General features: G+C 37.5%; 1 protein-coding gene across 2 annotated transcripts in view; it reads left to right on the top strand.

Annotated features, from left to right (window-relative positions):
• The first annotated feature begins 3365 nt into the window (after nt 1-3365).
• LOC126284554 (uncharacterized) overlaps nt 3366-11656 on the top strand; it is a 51759-nt gene continuing 43468 nt past the window's right edge. For both annotated transcript variants that reach the window (XM_049983565.1, XM_049983558.1), the window contains exon 1: nt 3366-3528. In XM_049983565.1, coding sequence (XP_049839522.1) covers nt 3458-3528 — 71 coding nt within the window. In that variant the 5' untranslated portion in view covers nt 3366-3457. The remainder of the gene's footprint in view (nt 3529-11656) is intronic.

The raw sequence follows: 11656 nt of genomic DNA, 5'->3' as shown, positions 1-11656 counted from the left end.
CACTTCTGAATTCCACTGAGCCAGCAACACAGAACGAAGAAACCACCATGTGGGTGCAACAGTCGGCATCAGATTCCTCACAGTCCACTGACCTAGGGGTGACCTGAAATTTCATCTTCGTATGTTCTCACAAAAAAATGACCAGAAAACAATTGCAGCAATCAAGCAGAGTGTGCAAAACTCCAACAAGTACGAGATTTATTTGCAAAACTCACTATCATTTGCACTGCTGCCATTAACTTTTTCAATGGACTGGACTGATTATGCAACATCATCTAAGTATTATAATGCCATCTAGCAAATTACATGCCATAAGAAACTGAATTTTTACACATACAACCTCAAATACATATTTCTGAAGCAGTCTTGTTTAATTGTGGTTTGCATTTAGTGTCCAGAGTTAGCACAGAATAAGTTATTAATAACTTATCTGGTTGATTGGATGTGAAATTTATGCAGCAATAAAGTCAATATTGTGTTCTTCTGTCTTCTGTTGTGAAAAATGCATGATGGATTCCATTCCCTTTTACAAAATCAAAAGCATGATCTGATAACATTTTTGTTTGGTCCTGTTGAGTGCACTACATACTCTACATACTGTACAAGTTGTCATAACCTTTAATCACCAATAACTGCATGAATATTCAAACACACTCACTTAGAAACAATGGCTGTTTACATGATAACAACTCAGTATCTCTTATTCGACTGCCGTGCTGTGACATGCGGCCGGCGCCGTTCATAGCTAGGTGGCGCTCCTGCGCTCAGCCGAGTTGTGGAGTGCCTCTATTGTCGTTTGTGTGTACTGTTGTGGCGGCACTGTTAAATGTCATGGCACTGTCACAACACAAGTAGTACAGAGATACTGAATGAACTCAACTGGAAGACTGTTAAAGATATATGTAAACAATCCCGAGAAATTCTGTTAACAAAGTTCCAAGAACCAGTTTTAAACAATGACTGTAGGAATATGGTACATTATTAATTTCCTTTTTTATTGATAGGAACCTTACTGTATACCTGACTCAGTAACTTACTTGTGTACTTTCATGAGAGTAGCAGAGTGTTGTTGGAAATTATTTACCTCTCTTGTGTCATAGTTATGAATGTCACTATTTGTCTGGGATAGTTACCTGTTGTTGACAGCAAACATCATCATATTGATTTGTACTAGTAAATATCCTGAGAAACTTTAAAGAAACCCCCCGTATTAATCTAATGCTTGTTTTTGAAGTTTGAAGACTTTTTCAACTCCTGCAGCATTTCCCAAGAAGATTGCACCATAGGAGAAGATAGAATGGAAATATGCAAAATATGACAACATTCTTTGGGGTATCAAGACTGCAGGCAGATCATGTTGACTTCTTGCCACAATATTTTGACTGTAAACCATTCAGCCACCTTAGGTGAGTGTCTGCCACTGAAGACTGCTGGTTCACAAAGTTGGCTTTACTGCAAAAATTGGCATGAACACATATATGCATTGTGGCCATCACACCCTCTGCAAATACTTTTACATCTGTGGCATGCAGGTACATGTGTAAAGGTGAAACTACATGTCCACCCTCTGTCAGAATGTGCACTTGAGGTGCTCAAAACAAATGTCAGATGTGTCATTATAAATAAAATGTTTCCTATCAGAAGAAATTAAAGCTATCACAAGGTCCTAAGTGTTTAACAGTTGAAATCCACCATCACAATCTATAAGATATTGCGCTAGACATGTTTCCACAGATTCTTTAATTACTGAATCCCAAAAGGGTCTCACTGGGGCCAAGATTTTTGTGGCACAATATTTCACAAAGTGTTCTGTGGTAATACAGTGCTCAGCTTGGCCAACTTACTGGGCTGGTTACTTACCATTTTTCAACATCTTGGTTAGCAGAAAAGTGGATGGGTCATTAGGGCATTCCATCTACTGTAAGCCCACACATACGGACCTCTGTCTGCAAGTGTTGAGCTACTATCAGCCTTCACAAATTTCCAGCACACTTAGAACATTGGTAGGTTGGGCATATGTGGTTTCTGATGGAAATAGTCTTACAAAGGAGCTAGAACATCTACAGTGGGTGTTCAGATATGATGGTTACTCTCCACACAAGATTAGTACAGTGCTAGGGAGGAAGAAATGTGATGACTCATAACATCAAAAAGAAGGAGCTTTTCAAGTCCAGAGCATTTTTCCATACATCAGAAACCTCCACATGGGAAAAATATATTAAAAACGAAGATTCCAAGACTTACCATGCGGGAAAGCGCCGGTAGATAGGCACAATAAATAAAACACACAAACACACACACAGAATTTCGAGCTTTCGCAACCTGCGGCTGCTTCGTCAGGAAAGAGGGAAGGAAAAGGAAAGATGAAAGGATGTGGGTTTTAAGGGAGAGGGTAAGGAGTCATTCCAATCCCTGGAGCGAAAGACTTACCTTACGGGGAAAAAAGGATAGGTATATACTCACACACACACACATACACATATCCATCCATACATACACAGACACAAGCAGACATATTTAAAGCTTTTTGCAACATTATTTTTCTGACAACAAAGTAAGAAATGGATCTCCATGCAAAGCATGCTAGGCCAAGTTACTTGACCAGCTAATCAATTTGCTCTTTCTGCCTCAACTGATTGTCTACCTGGATGCATAGGAGTTTTGTATGTGTTGTTTGATTAATTCTGATTTTTAATATCCATTGCAGGAACTTGAAGTTGTTTATTTGCTGTCTGAAACTGTGTAATATTATGAATGAAAACACACACAACAGTGATGTAATAGAATATTACACCAGTGTTGTGTGTGTTTTCATTCATAAAATATAAAATATTCTACCAAGAAACACCAGAACAGTCAATCAGTTTACAATACTAGTTTTTGAAAAAATTATGGTTAGGCTAATTGCTGTGTGTACATTGTTAGTGACTGTCAAGGATGTGTCCTGCATTGTGGAGCTGGGCCCTATGATCACAATACTTGTACCATTAGCAGACATGACTGAGCAAAACTTCTCATACATTATTATTCATAAATGTATAAAAACAGAAGTTTCATGTGCCATGGAGCAATAAGTATTCTCTACTTTGACTTAAATCAATACAACAACCAAATGTTATACTTCTTGGGTCTCTGTAAAGTAGTTCACCTATGATGTATCTCATTCTTGGAACTGAGTATGGAATGTCTTATGTTGATGCTTGTGTGACCTACTCAGTTACACTCCACTCTTCTCTTCCCTAATGTCACATATCTTTTATCTAGAATCGCTGCCTTTATCTCTTATACAAACTGGACCAACACTTTATCTAATCTCCCATTGAGTCATTGATACCAAGTACTGTCAGTAGCAACTATATGTTGTGGTGAGTGAGTACACAGTGTGTAGTAAATGGAGCACAGAGTTTCTTCTATTCTGTGTAGTGTCTGAACACCTCAAGTGGCCTTGCTTTCTCATATGTTAATAAAACAAGTCCTTCATTCATCACTGCTTGAAACTGGGAACATGCTGGGTCTACTTGATAACAGGTACTGTATTTGGGACTGTAGCATGAAACTGGGAACTTCTAAATCCAAAAGAATCTTGCAGAGATGAATATTAGATCTTTTAATCTTTGCTGGCTGTTTCAGATATCTGAATTTACTGAAATTATAAGACAGCAAACTGAACAAATTCAGTTTTCCAAACGAAAAATTTTTGTTTATGAAAGAAGCAAATGAGGTTGCATTTTTAAACAGTCTTTTGACGCACAACTATGTTGACAAGTAAACATTCTAACAGCTGCTTAGAGTATAATGTAGGTATTGTTTTAATGCTGATAGCAGTGAGATTTTTGGAGAAAATTTAAGAGTATATAAAAAGATTAGGCTAATGGGAAATGGAGGTGGTGTATTTGTTGCAGCACACAAGACACTCAAACCCAATGAGACATTGAAGCTGCATGTGAGATTGCTTTGGCAAAATTCAGCATAAGGGATGGTCATAAAAACTATAATAAGATCCTTCTATTGACCACCAGATTCCCTTCCTGTCAACAAAAACGCTGAAGAAAAAAAAACTCAGTTTGGTAGTGCACAAATTCCCCAGTTGTAATGTAAGCATGTGAAAACTTTATCACCAAACAGTCAATTCAGAAAATTACAGTTTTGTTAGTGGTAGGTGTGGCAAAACATCCTGTGAAACATTATTAAATTCCTTCTCTGAAAAGTAGCTAGAACAGATAGTTCAGCAGCCCTATCATGATGGAAATGTATTAGATCTAATGGCAAAAAATATACCTGATATCTCCGGCGATATTCCCAACATAATTGATATCAGTAATTATGATGCTGTTGTGGCAACAATGATCAATAAAGTACAAAAGGAAACTAAAACAAGTAGAAAGATATATATGTTCAGTAAACTAGGTAGAAAAGCAGTAGTGTCTTATCTCAGTGAGGAACTTGACACTTATAGCACAAGATGGGAACATGTAAAGAGGTGATGCCTCAAATTGAAAGAATACTTGACCATGCACTGGTTAGCTACATAGAAAGAAGCTGAATAAAATGTGTTTGGCTGTCAAGAAAGCAATGCATGAAGTCTTCAATGATTACAAATACAGTAGCAGAATATTGTCAAATGCTATTTTACCAAACCCAAAGAAGTTTTTCGCCACCCACTGTTGTGATTGGATGTTTGAGGGACTTTGGCTGTTCATGTATGTAATAGAATAGAACACCTACAGCCATCCTTATGATGTTATTTGTTGTATGGCTACCAGTTTTGGTGCTTCAGTGTACCATCTTCAGGCCTTAAGTGATGCTGAGGGGGTTAACTCCATCCATATACACAATTCATCAGTGGCCAACATCTATGAAATGGTTTTCACAGACTATCTGTAACAATGATGTTGTGATGGCTGGAGACACAACATTGTTGTTACAGGTAGTCTGTGAGAACCAGTTCATAGAGGTTAGTCACTGATGAATCATGCCCCCAGCATCCGTTAAGGGCTGAAGATTGTGCACTGAAGCACAGCATCGAAACTGGTAGCTATATAATTAAAAATGTTATAAAGATAGCTGTAGGTGTTCCATTTTATATTTTATTACATAAATCCAAAGAAATTCTGGTCATATGTAAAGGCTGTAAGTGGCATCAAAGTTGTGTCCAGTCACTCATGGATGAAACAGGAACTGAAATTGAGAGTAGCAAAGAAAAAGCAACAATGCTTAATTCTCTTTTCAAATAGTCTTTCACAAAGGAAAACCCAGGAGAATTGTCCAATGAATGAAATAACTATTAGTGGTGTTGAGAAACAGCTGACGGAATCCCTATCAGATTCTGTACTGGCCAACAATGCCTTTAACAAGAAAAATTACCTTATTGGCATTCTCTTGCTAAGGTCTTGGACTGTGTAGTTAAAAAGACTACTAGGGAATCTAAAATACATTGGTGTTAAATGAATGCTCGTTGCACAGATAGATTCAAATCTTACCAACAGAAAATTGAAGGTCACATTAGCAAATGAAACCACACAAATAAAACTAAATTCCAAAAGGAACGTAATATAACAAAGAAACTGGAGCACTCTTCAAAAGTATTTGCTGATGACACAAGTATTCTGATAAATGACAAGTAAACATTCTAACAGCTGCTTAGAGTATAATGTAGGTATTAGTGGTGTTGAGAAACAGCTGACGGAATCCCTATCAGATTCTGTACTGGCCAACAAGGCCTTTAACAAGAAAAATTACCTTATTGGCATTCTCTTGCTAAGGTCTTGGACTGTGTACTTAAAAAGACTACTAGGGAATCTAAAATACATTGGTGTTAAATGAATGCTCGTTGCACAGATAGATTCAAATCTTACCAACAGAAAATTGAAGGTCACATTAGCAAATGAAACCACACAAATAAAACTAAATTCCAAAAGGAACGTAATATAACAAAGAAACTGGAGCACTCTTCAAAAGTATTTGCTGATGACACAAGTATTCTGATAAATGACAAGTAAACATTCTAACAGCTGCTTAGAGTATAATGTAGGTATTGTTTTAATGCTGATAGCAATTATTGGCATTCTCTTGCTAAGGTCTTGGACTGTGTAGTTAAAAAGACTACTAGGGAATCTAAAATACATTGGTGTTAAATGAATGCTCGTTGCACAGATAGATTCAAATCTTACCAACAGAAAATTGAAGGTCACATTAGCAAATGAAACCACACAAATAAAACTAAATTCCAAAAGGAACGTAATATAACAAAGAAACTGGAGCACTCTTCAAAAGTATTTGCTGATGACACAAGTATTCTGATAAATGACAAGTAAACATTCTAACAGCTGCTTAGAGTATAATGTAGGTATTAGTGGTGTTGAGAAACAGCTGACGGAATCCCTATCAGATTCTGTACTGGCCAACAAGGCCTTTAACAAGAAAAATTACCTTATTGGCATTCTCTTGCTAAGGTCTTGGACTGTGTACTTAAAAAGACTACTAGGGAATCTAAAATACATTGGTGTTAAATGAATGCTCGTTGCACAGATAGATTCAAATCTTACCAACAGAAAATTGAAGGTCACATTAGCAAATGAAACCACACAAATAAAACTAAATTCCAAAAGGAACGTAATATAACAAAGAAACTGGAGCACTCTTCAAAAGTATTTGCTGATGACACAAGTATTCTGATAAATGACAAGTAAACATTCTAACAGCTGCTTAGAGTATAATGTAGGTATTGTTTTAATGCTGATAGCAATTATTGGCATTCTCTTGCTAAGGTCTTGGACTGTGTAGTTAAAAAGACTACTAGGGAATCTAAAATACATTGGTGTTAAATGAATGCTCGTTGCACAGATAGATTCAAATCTTACCAACAGAAAATTGAAGGTCACATTAGCAAATGAAACCACACAAATAAAACTAAATTCCAAAAGGAACGTAATATAACAAAGAAACTGGAGCACTCTTCAAAAGTATTTGCTGATGACACAAGTATTCTGATAAATGACCCAATGAACACACTGAGACCCAATTATGCCAGGTTGCGTTAGGGTCCATGTCTGACTGGTACACAGTTAACAGATATATGTCGGGCCATGTTAATATCACCACATTACTATGCTAATGTTCACATTTATTTGTAGTTTAAACTGACACTTTTGCCCCCTAAGTAATATGTACAATAAGTACATTTGTAAAGAAAGTAAGCAAGTGTAGTATCATTTCTCTTGAAAATTTCATGTGAAACGGTAAACTTGTGACTTGTGAGGACTAATGTTCCATTAAAAATATTTATGAGACAATGTTATGAATGATGTCACTATGATAACTATTTCATGTACATTGTTCCAATCATTGATCCAATTCTGACAAATTATTTTGGTGTGTCATGTGAACTTAAACTAAATTCGTTAAGTTGTTTAGTTGTTGAATGATCCTCCTTACTCTGGGATTACAATGAATAAGGTGGTTTCTATTTACTTGTGTATACAGTGAATTGTGACTCTAGAACGGACCATCAGTGTTAATACAGTGAAAATATATTGGATTAAACCACATTTAAAACCTACTTTGTGTACTCCACACATAATTTGAAATTCACATACAGGTTATCAGTTATCAGTATTTCAGTCCATCAAGATATGAGACTACAAGATTCCATGAAACCAAATGCAACTATAAAACTACAGGTATGCAGGATTTTGCAAGTGGTTACACGAACACTGAAACTATTCCCTTATAAAGTGACAGCAGAGCAATAACTGAAAAATGTGGATCATGAAAAGCGAATCCATTGCCAAAAATGGTGTGCATCTTTTGCTGAGAGGAATACCATTGATATTCTTCTTGTCACCTTCAATACAGATGAGACCTTGTTCCACTTCTCTGGTAATGTTAACACAAAAAACACGTGCTTATGGTCAATGGATAATTCTCATGCTGTGCTTGAAACATCATTGCATAGTTAGTAATTAGAAAATTGGCGTGTGGGTAGCAATATCCAGACAGCATATTATTGGAACTTTACTTTTTGAAGAAACTATGAACACTGAAAGTTACTGTTTAATGATCCACAATTTCATTGGCCAGGTAAATTAGGATGATCAATTTCATTGGCCAGGTAAATGAGGATGATATCAACCACTCATGGTTTTGGCAAGATGGGGGTTTTGTGGATACAGCTAACAACACATGTTCTGGAAGAGTTTTTTGGGGAATGAGTGGCGTTTAGGTTTTCTGAGATGTCAGGAAACCTAAATGCCACTCGCTCATCAGACCTTATTCCACCAGACTTTTTTCTTTGGGACCCAGCAAAATCTGTAGTGTATTGCAATCAGCCATGCACCCTTTGTGTCTTAAAAACAGAAATAACTGCATATGTGAGATACACGTCACAATCAGGTCTTCCACAAGTGTTTCCTAATAAAACTAAGGAGTTCAGACTTGTATAGTCACCTGGTGATGTCATTTCCTACTATGTTACAACCGCATAGTAACTTGACCTGCACCATGTACTTGAGAATACACGTTGATTGGTCTGTAATTAGAGGTCACCCGCTTATCTCCACTTTCATAAGTAGATATTACTGCAGCGTACTTTAGTCTTTCAAATAATAACCCTTGACCTGATGACTGTCGAGAAAATAATTCAATGGAGGAACTATTGAGTCAGCCATGAATTTAGTACACTGGCTGAGATACTGTCAATGTAGTGTGAGGAGGGCTATGCGAGAAGCGTTCAATGAATTCGAAAGTAAAGTTCTATGTACTGACTTGGCAGAAAATCCTAAGAACTTTTGGTCCTATGTCAAAGCGGTAGGTGGATCAAAACAAAATGTCCAGACACTCTGTGACCAAAGTGGTACTGAAACAGAGGATGACAGACTAAAGGCCGAAATACTAAATGTCTTCTTCCAAAGCTGTTTCACAGAGGAAGACTGCACTGTATTTCCTTCTCTAGATTGTTGCACAGATGGGAAAATGGTAGATATAGAAATAGATGACAGAGGGACAGAGAAACAATTAAAATCGCTCAAAAGAGGAAAGGCCGCTGGAACTGATGGGAAACCAGTTCAATTTTACACAGAGTACGCGAAGGAACTTGCCCCCCTTCTTGCAGTGGTGTACCGTAGGTCTCTAGAAGAGCAAAGCGTTCCAAAGGATTGGAAAAGAGCACAGGTCATCTCCGTTTTCAAGAAGGGACGTCGAACAGATGTGCAGAACTATAGACCTATATCTCTAACGTTGATCAGTTGTAGAATTTTGGAACACATATTATGTTAGAGTATAATGACTTTTCTGGAGACTAGAAATCTACTCTGTAGAAATCAGCATGGGTTTCGAAAAAGATGGTCGTGTGAAACCTAGCTCACGCTATTCGTCCACGAGACTCAGAGAGCCATAGACACGGGTTCACAGGTAGATGCCGTGTTTCTTGACTTCCGCAAGGCGTTTGACACAGTTCCCCACAGTCGTTTAATGAACAAAGTAAGAGCATACGGACTATCAGACCAATTGTGTGATTGGATTGAGGAGTTTCTAGATAACAGAACGCAGCATGTCATTCTCAATGGAGAGAAGTCTTCTGAAGTAAGAGTGATTTCAGGTGTGCCGCAGGGGAGTGTAATAGGACAATATACATAAATGACCTGGTGGATGACATCGGAAGTTCACTGAGGCTTTTTGCAGATGATGCTGTGGTGTATCGAGAGGTTGCAATAATGAAAAATTGTACTGAAATGCAGGAGGATCTGCAGCGAATTGACGCATGGTGCAGGGAATGGCAATTGAATCTCAATGTAGACAAGTGTAATGTGCTGCAAATACATAGAAAGATAGATCCCTTATCATTTAGCTACAAAATAGCAGGTCAGCAACTGGAAACAGTTAATTCCATAAATTATCTGGGAGCACGCATTAGGAGTGATTTAAAATGGAATGATCTTATAAAGTTGATTGTTGGTAAAGCAAATGCCAGACTGAGGTTCATTGGAAGAATCCTAAGGAAATGCAATCCGAAAACAAATAAAGTAGGGTACAGTACGCTTGTTCGCCCACTGCTTGAATACTGCTCAACAGTGTGGGATCCGTACCAGATAGGGTTGATAGAAGAGATAGAGAAGATACAACGGAGAGCAGCACACTTCGTTACAGGATCATTTAGTAATCGCGAAAGCGTTACGGAGATGATAGATAAACTCATGTGGAAGACTCTGCAGGAGAGATGCTCAGTAGCTCGGTACGGGCTTTTGTTAAAGTTTCGAGAACATACCTTCACCGAAGAGTCAAGCAGTATATTACTCCCTCCTACGTATATCTCGCGAAGAGACCATGAGGATAAAATCAGAGAGATTAGAGCCCACACAGAAGCATACCAACAATCCTTCTTTCCACAAACAATACGAGACTGGAATAGAAGGGAGAACCAATAGAGGTACTCAGGGTACCCTCCGCCACACACCGTCAGGTGGCTTGCGAAGTATGGATGTAGATGTAGATGTAAATGTAGATAGACAGAAGTATTCCCACATTTCAGTGAACTAATGATTTTTTTGATCTCTCTAACAGTTGAGCTGCCAAACATTTTGCTTGCAGGTGATGTGTACCAGGCCAATTTTAGTAAAGTTGTAGGAACTACTTCCAGCCACCAGTGTTTTCCGCCTGTGTTTTCAGGTTCTGTTAGGGAGACTTGAAATTTTTATGCACAAGCAGATGAACCAGCACTTCGAACAAAATAATCTACTTAGGTCCTCACAACATGGTTTCAGACATCTTTCCACTGTAAAAGCAGTTGAGACTATCATAAAAAATGTAAGATTCCTCTGAGACTAAGAAAACAATATGTGCAACTCTTCTAGATTTGAGGAAAGCTTTTGACACTATCTCCCACAGTACAGCTATCAAAAAGCTCAAATACGACAGAGTTCAAGAGAATGCTCTTCACCTTATTGAGTCACACCAAGCAACAGAAAACATGTGGAAACTATAAACAGCTTAAGGTCAGACTCATTAATGTTGCAGAAGTATTAAACAGGGCTCAGTACTGAGTCCATTCCTGTTCATTGTATATATAAATGACTAACCCTTATTTTTTCCTGTGTCAGGCAGTACTATATGCAGATGATACAACTATAATCACAGAAGTTGATGATCTAGAGGTTCTGTAATGTAATGTAAATGTAGCAATGGACTGATGCACCAACTTGTTCTGAGCAAATTATTTACAAATTAATAACAACAAAATTGAAGACACTGTTTTCAGTTTAAGTGTCTCCAATGAACATAAGAAAACTGTCAAACTTTTAGGTTTCCACATAGATCAGAAACATCTTTCTCAAATGATTTATCTGTTGTACAAACTGAGGAATAATGTAAACAAAACCTTGATAGTATATGCATATTTTGCATTTTTTCACTCCCACCTTACCTGTGGAACTCTTCTTTGGGGTAACTGCCCCAGCTCAAACACTGTACCAGTATTCAATTGAAAAAAAAAAAAAAATGGCTATCAGATGTAAAGCAGCATTGACACCAAGAGAATCTTCTATAGATCGTTTCAAAGAGCTCGGTATTATGACAATCCCAGGTTGCCTTCTGAGTGTTAAAGAGAATTTCAATAATTTCAATCTTAAGATGCCTTTATACAGTCACAACACAAGAACTGGAC

This window comes from Schistocerca gregaria, chromosome 1, assembly GCF_023897955.1.
Source record: "Schistocerca gregaria isolate iqSchGreg1 chromosome 1, iqSchGreg1.2, whole genome shotgun sequence".
NCBI lineage: Eukaryota > Metazoa > Arthropoda > Insecta > Orthoptera > Acrididae > Schistocerca > Schistocerca gregaria.
This window is presented reverse-complemented; position numbering and strand designations above follow the sequence as displayed.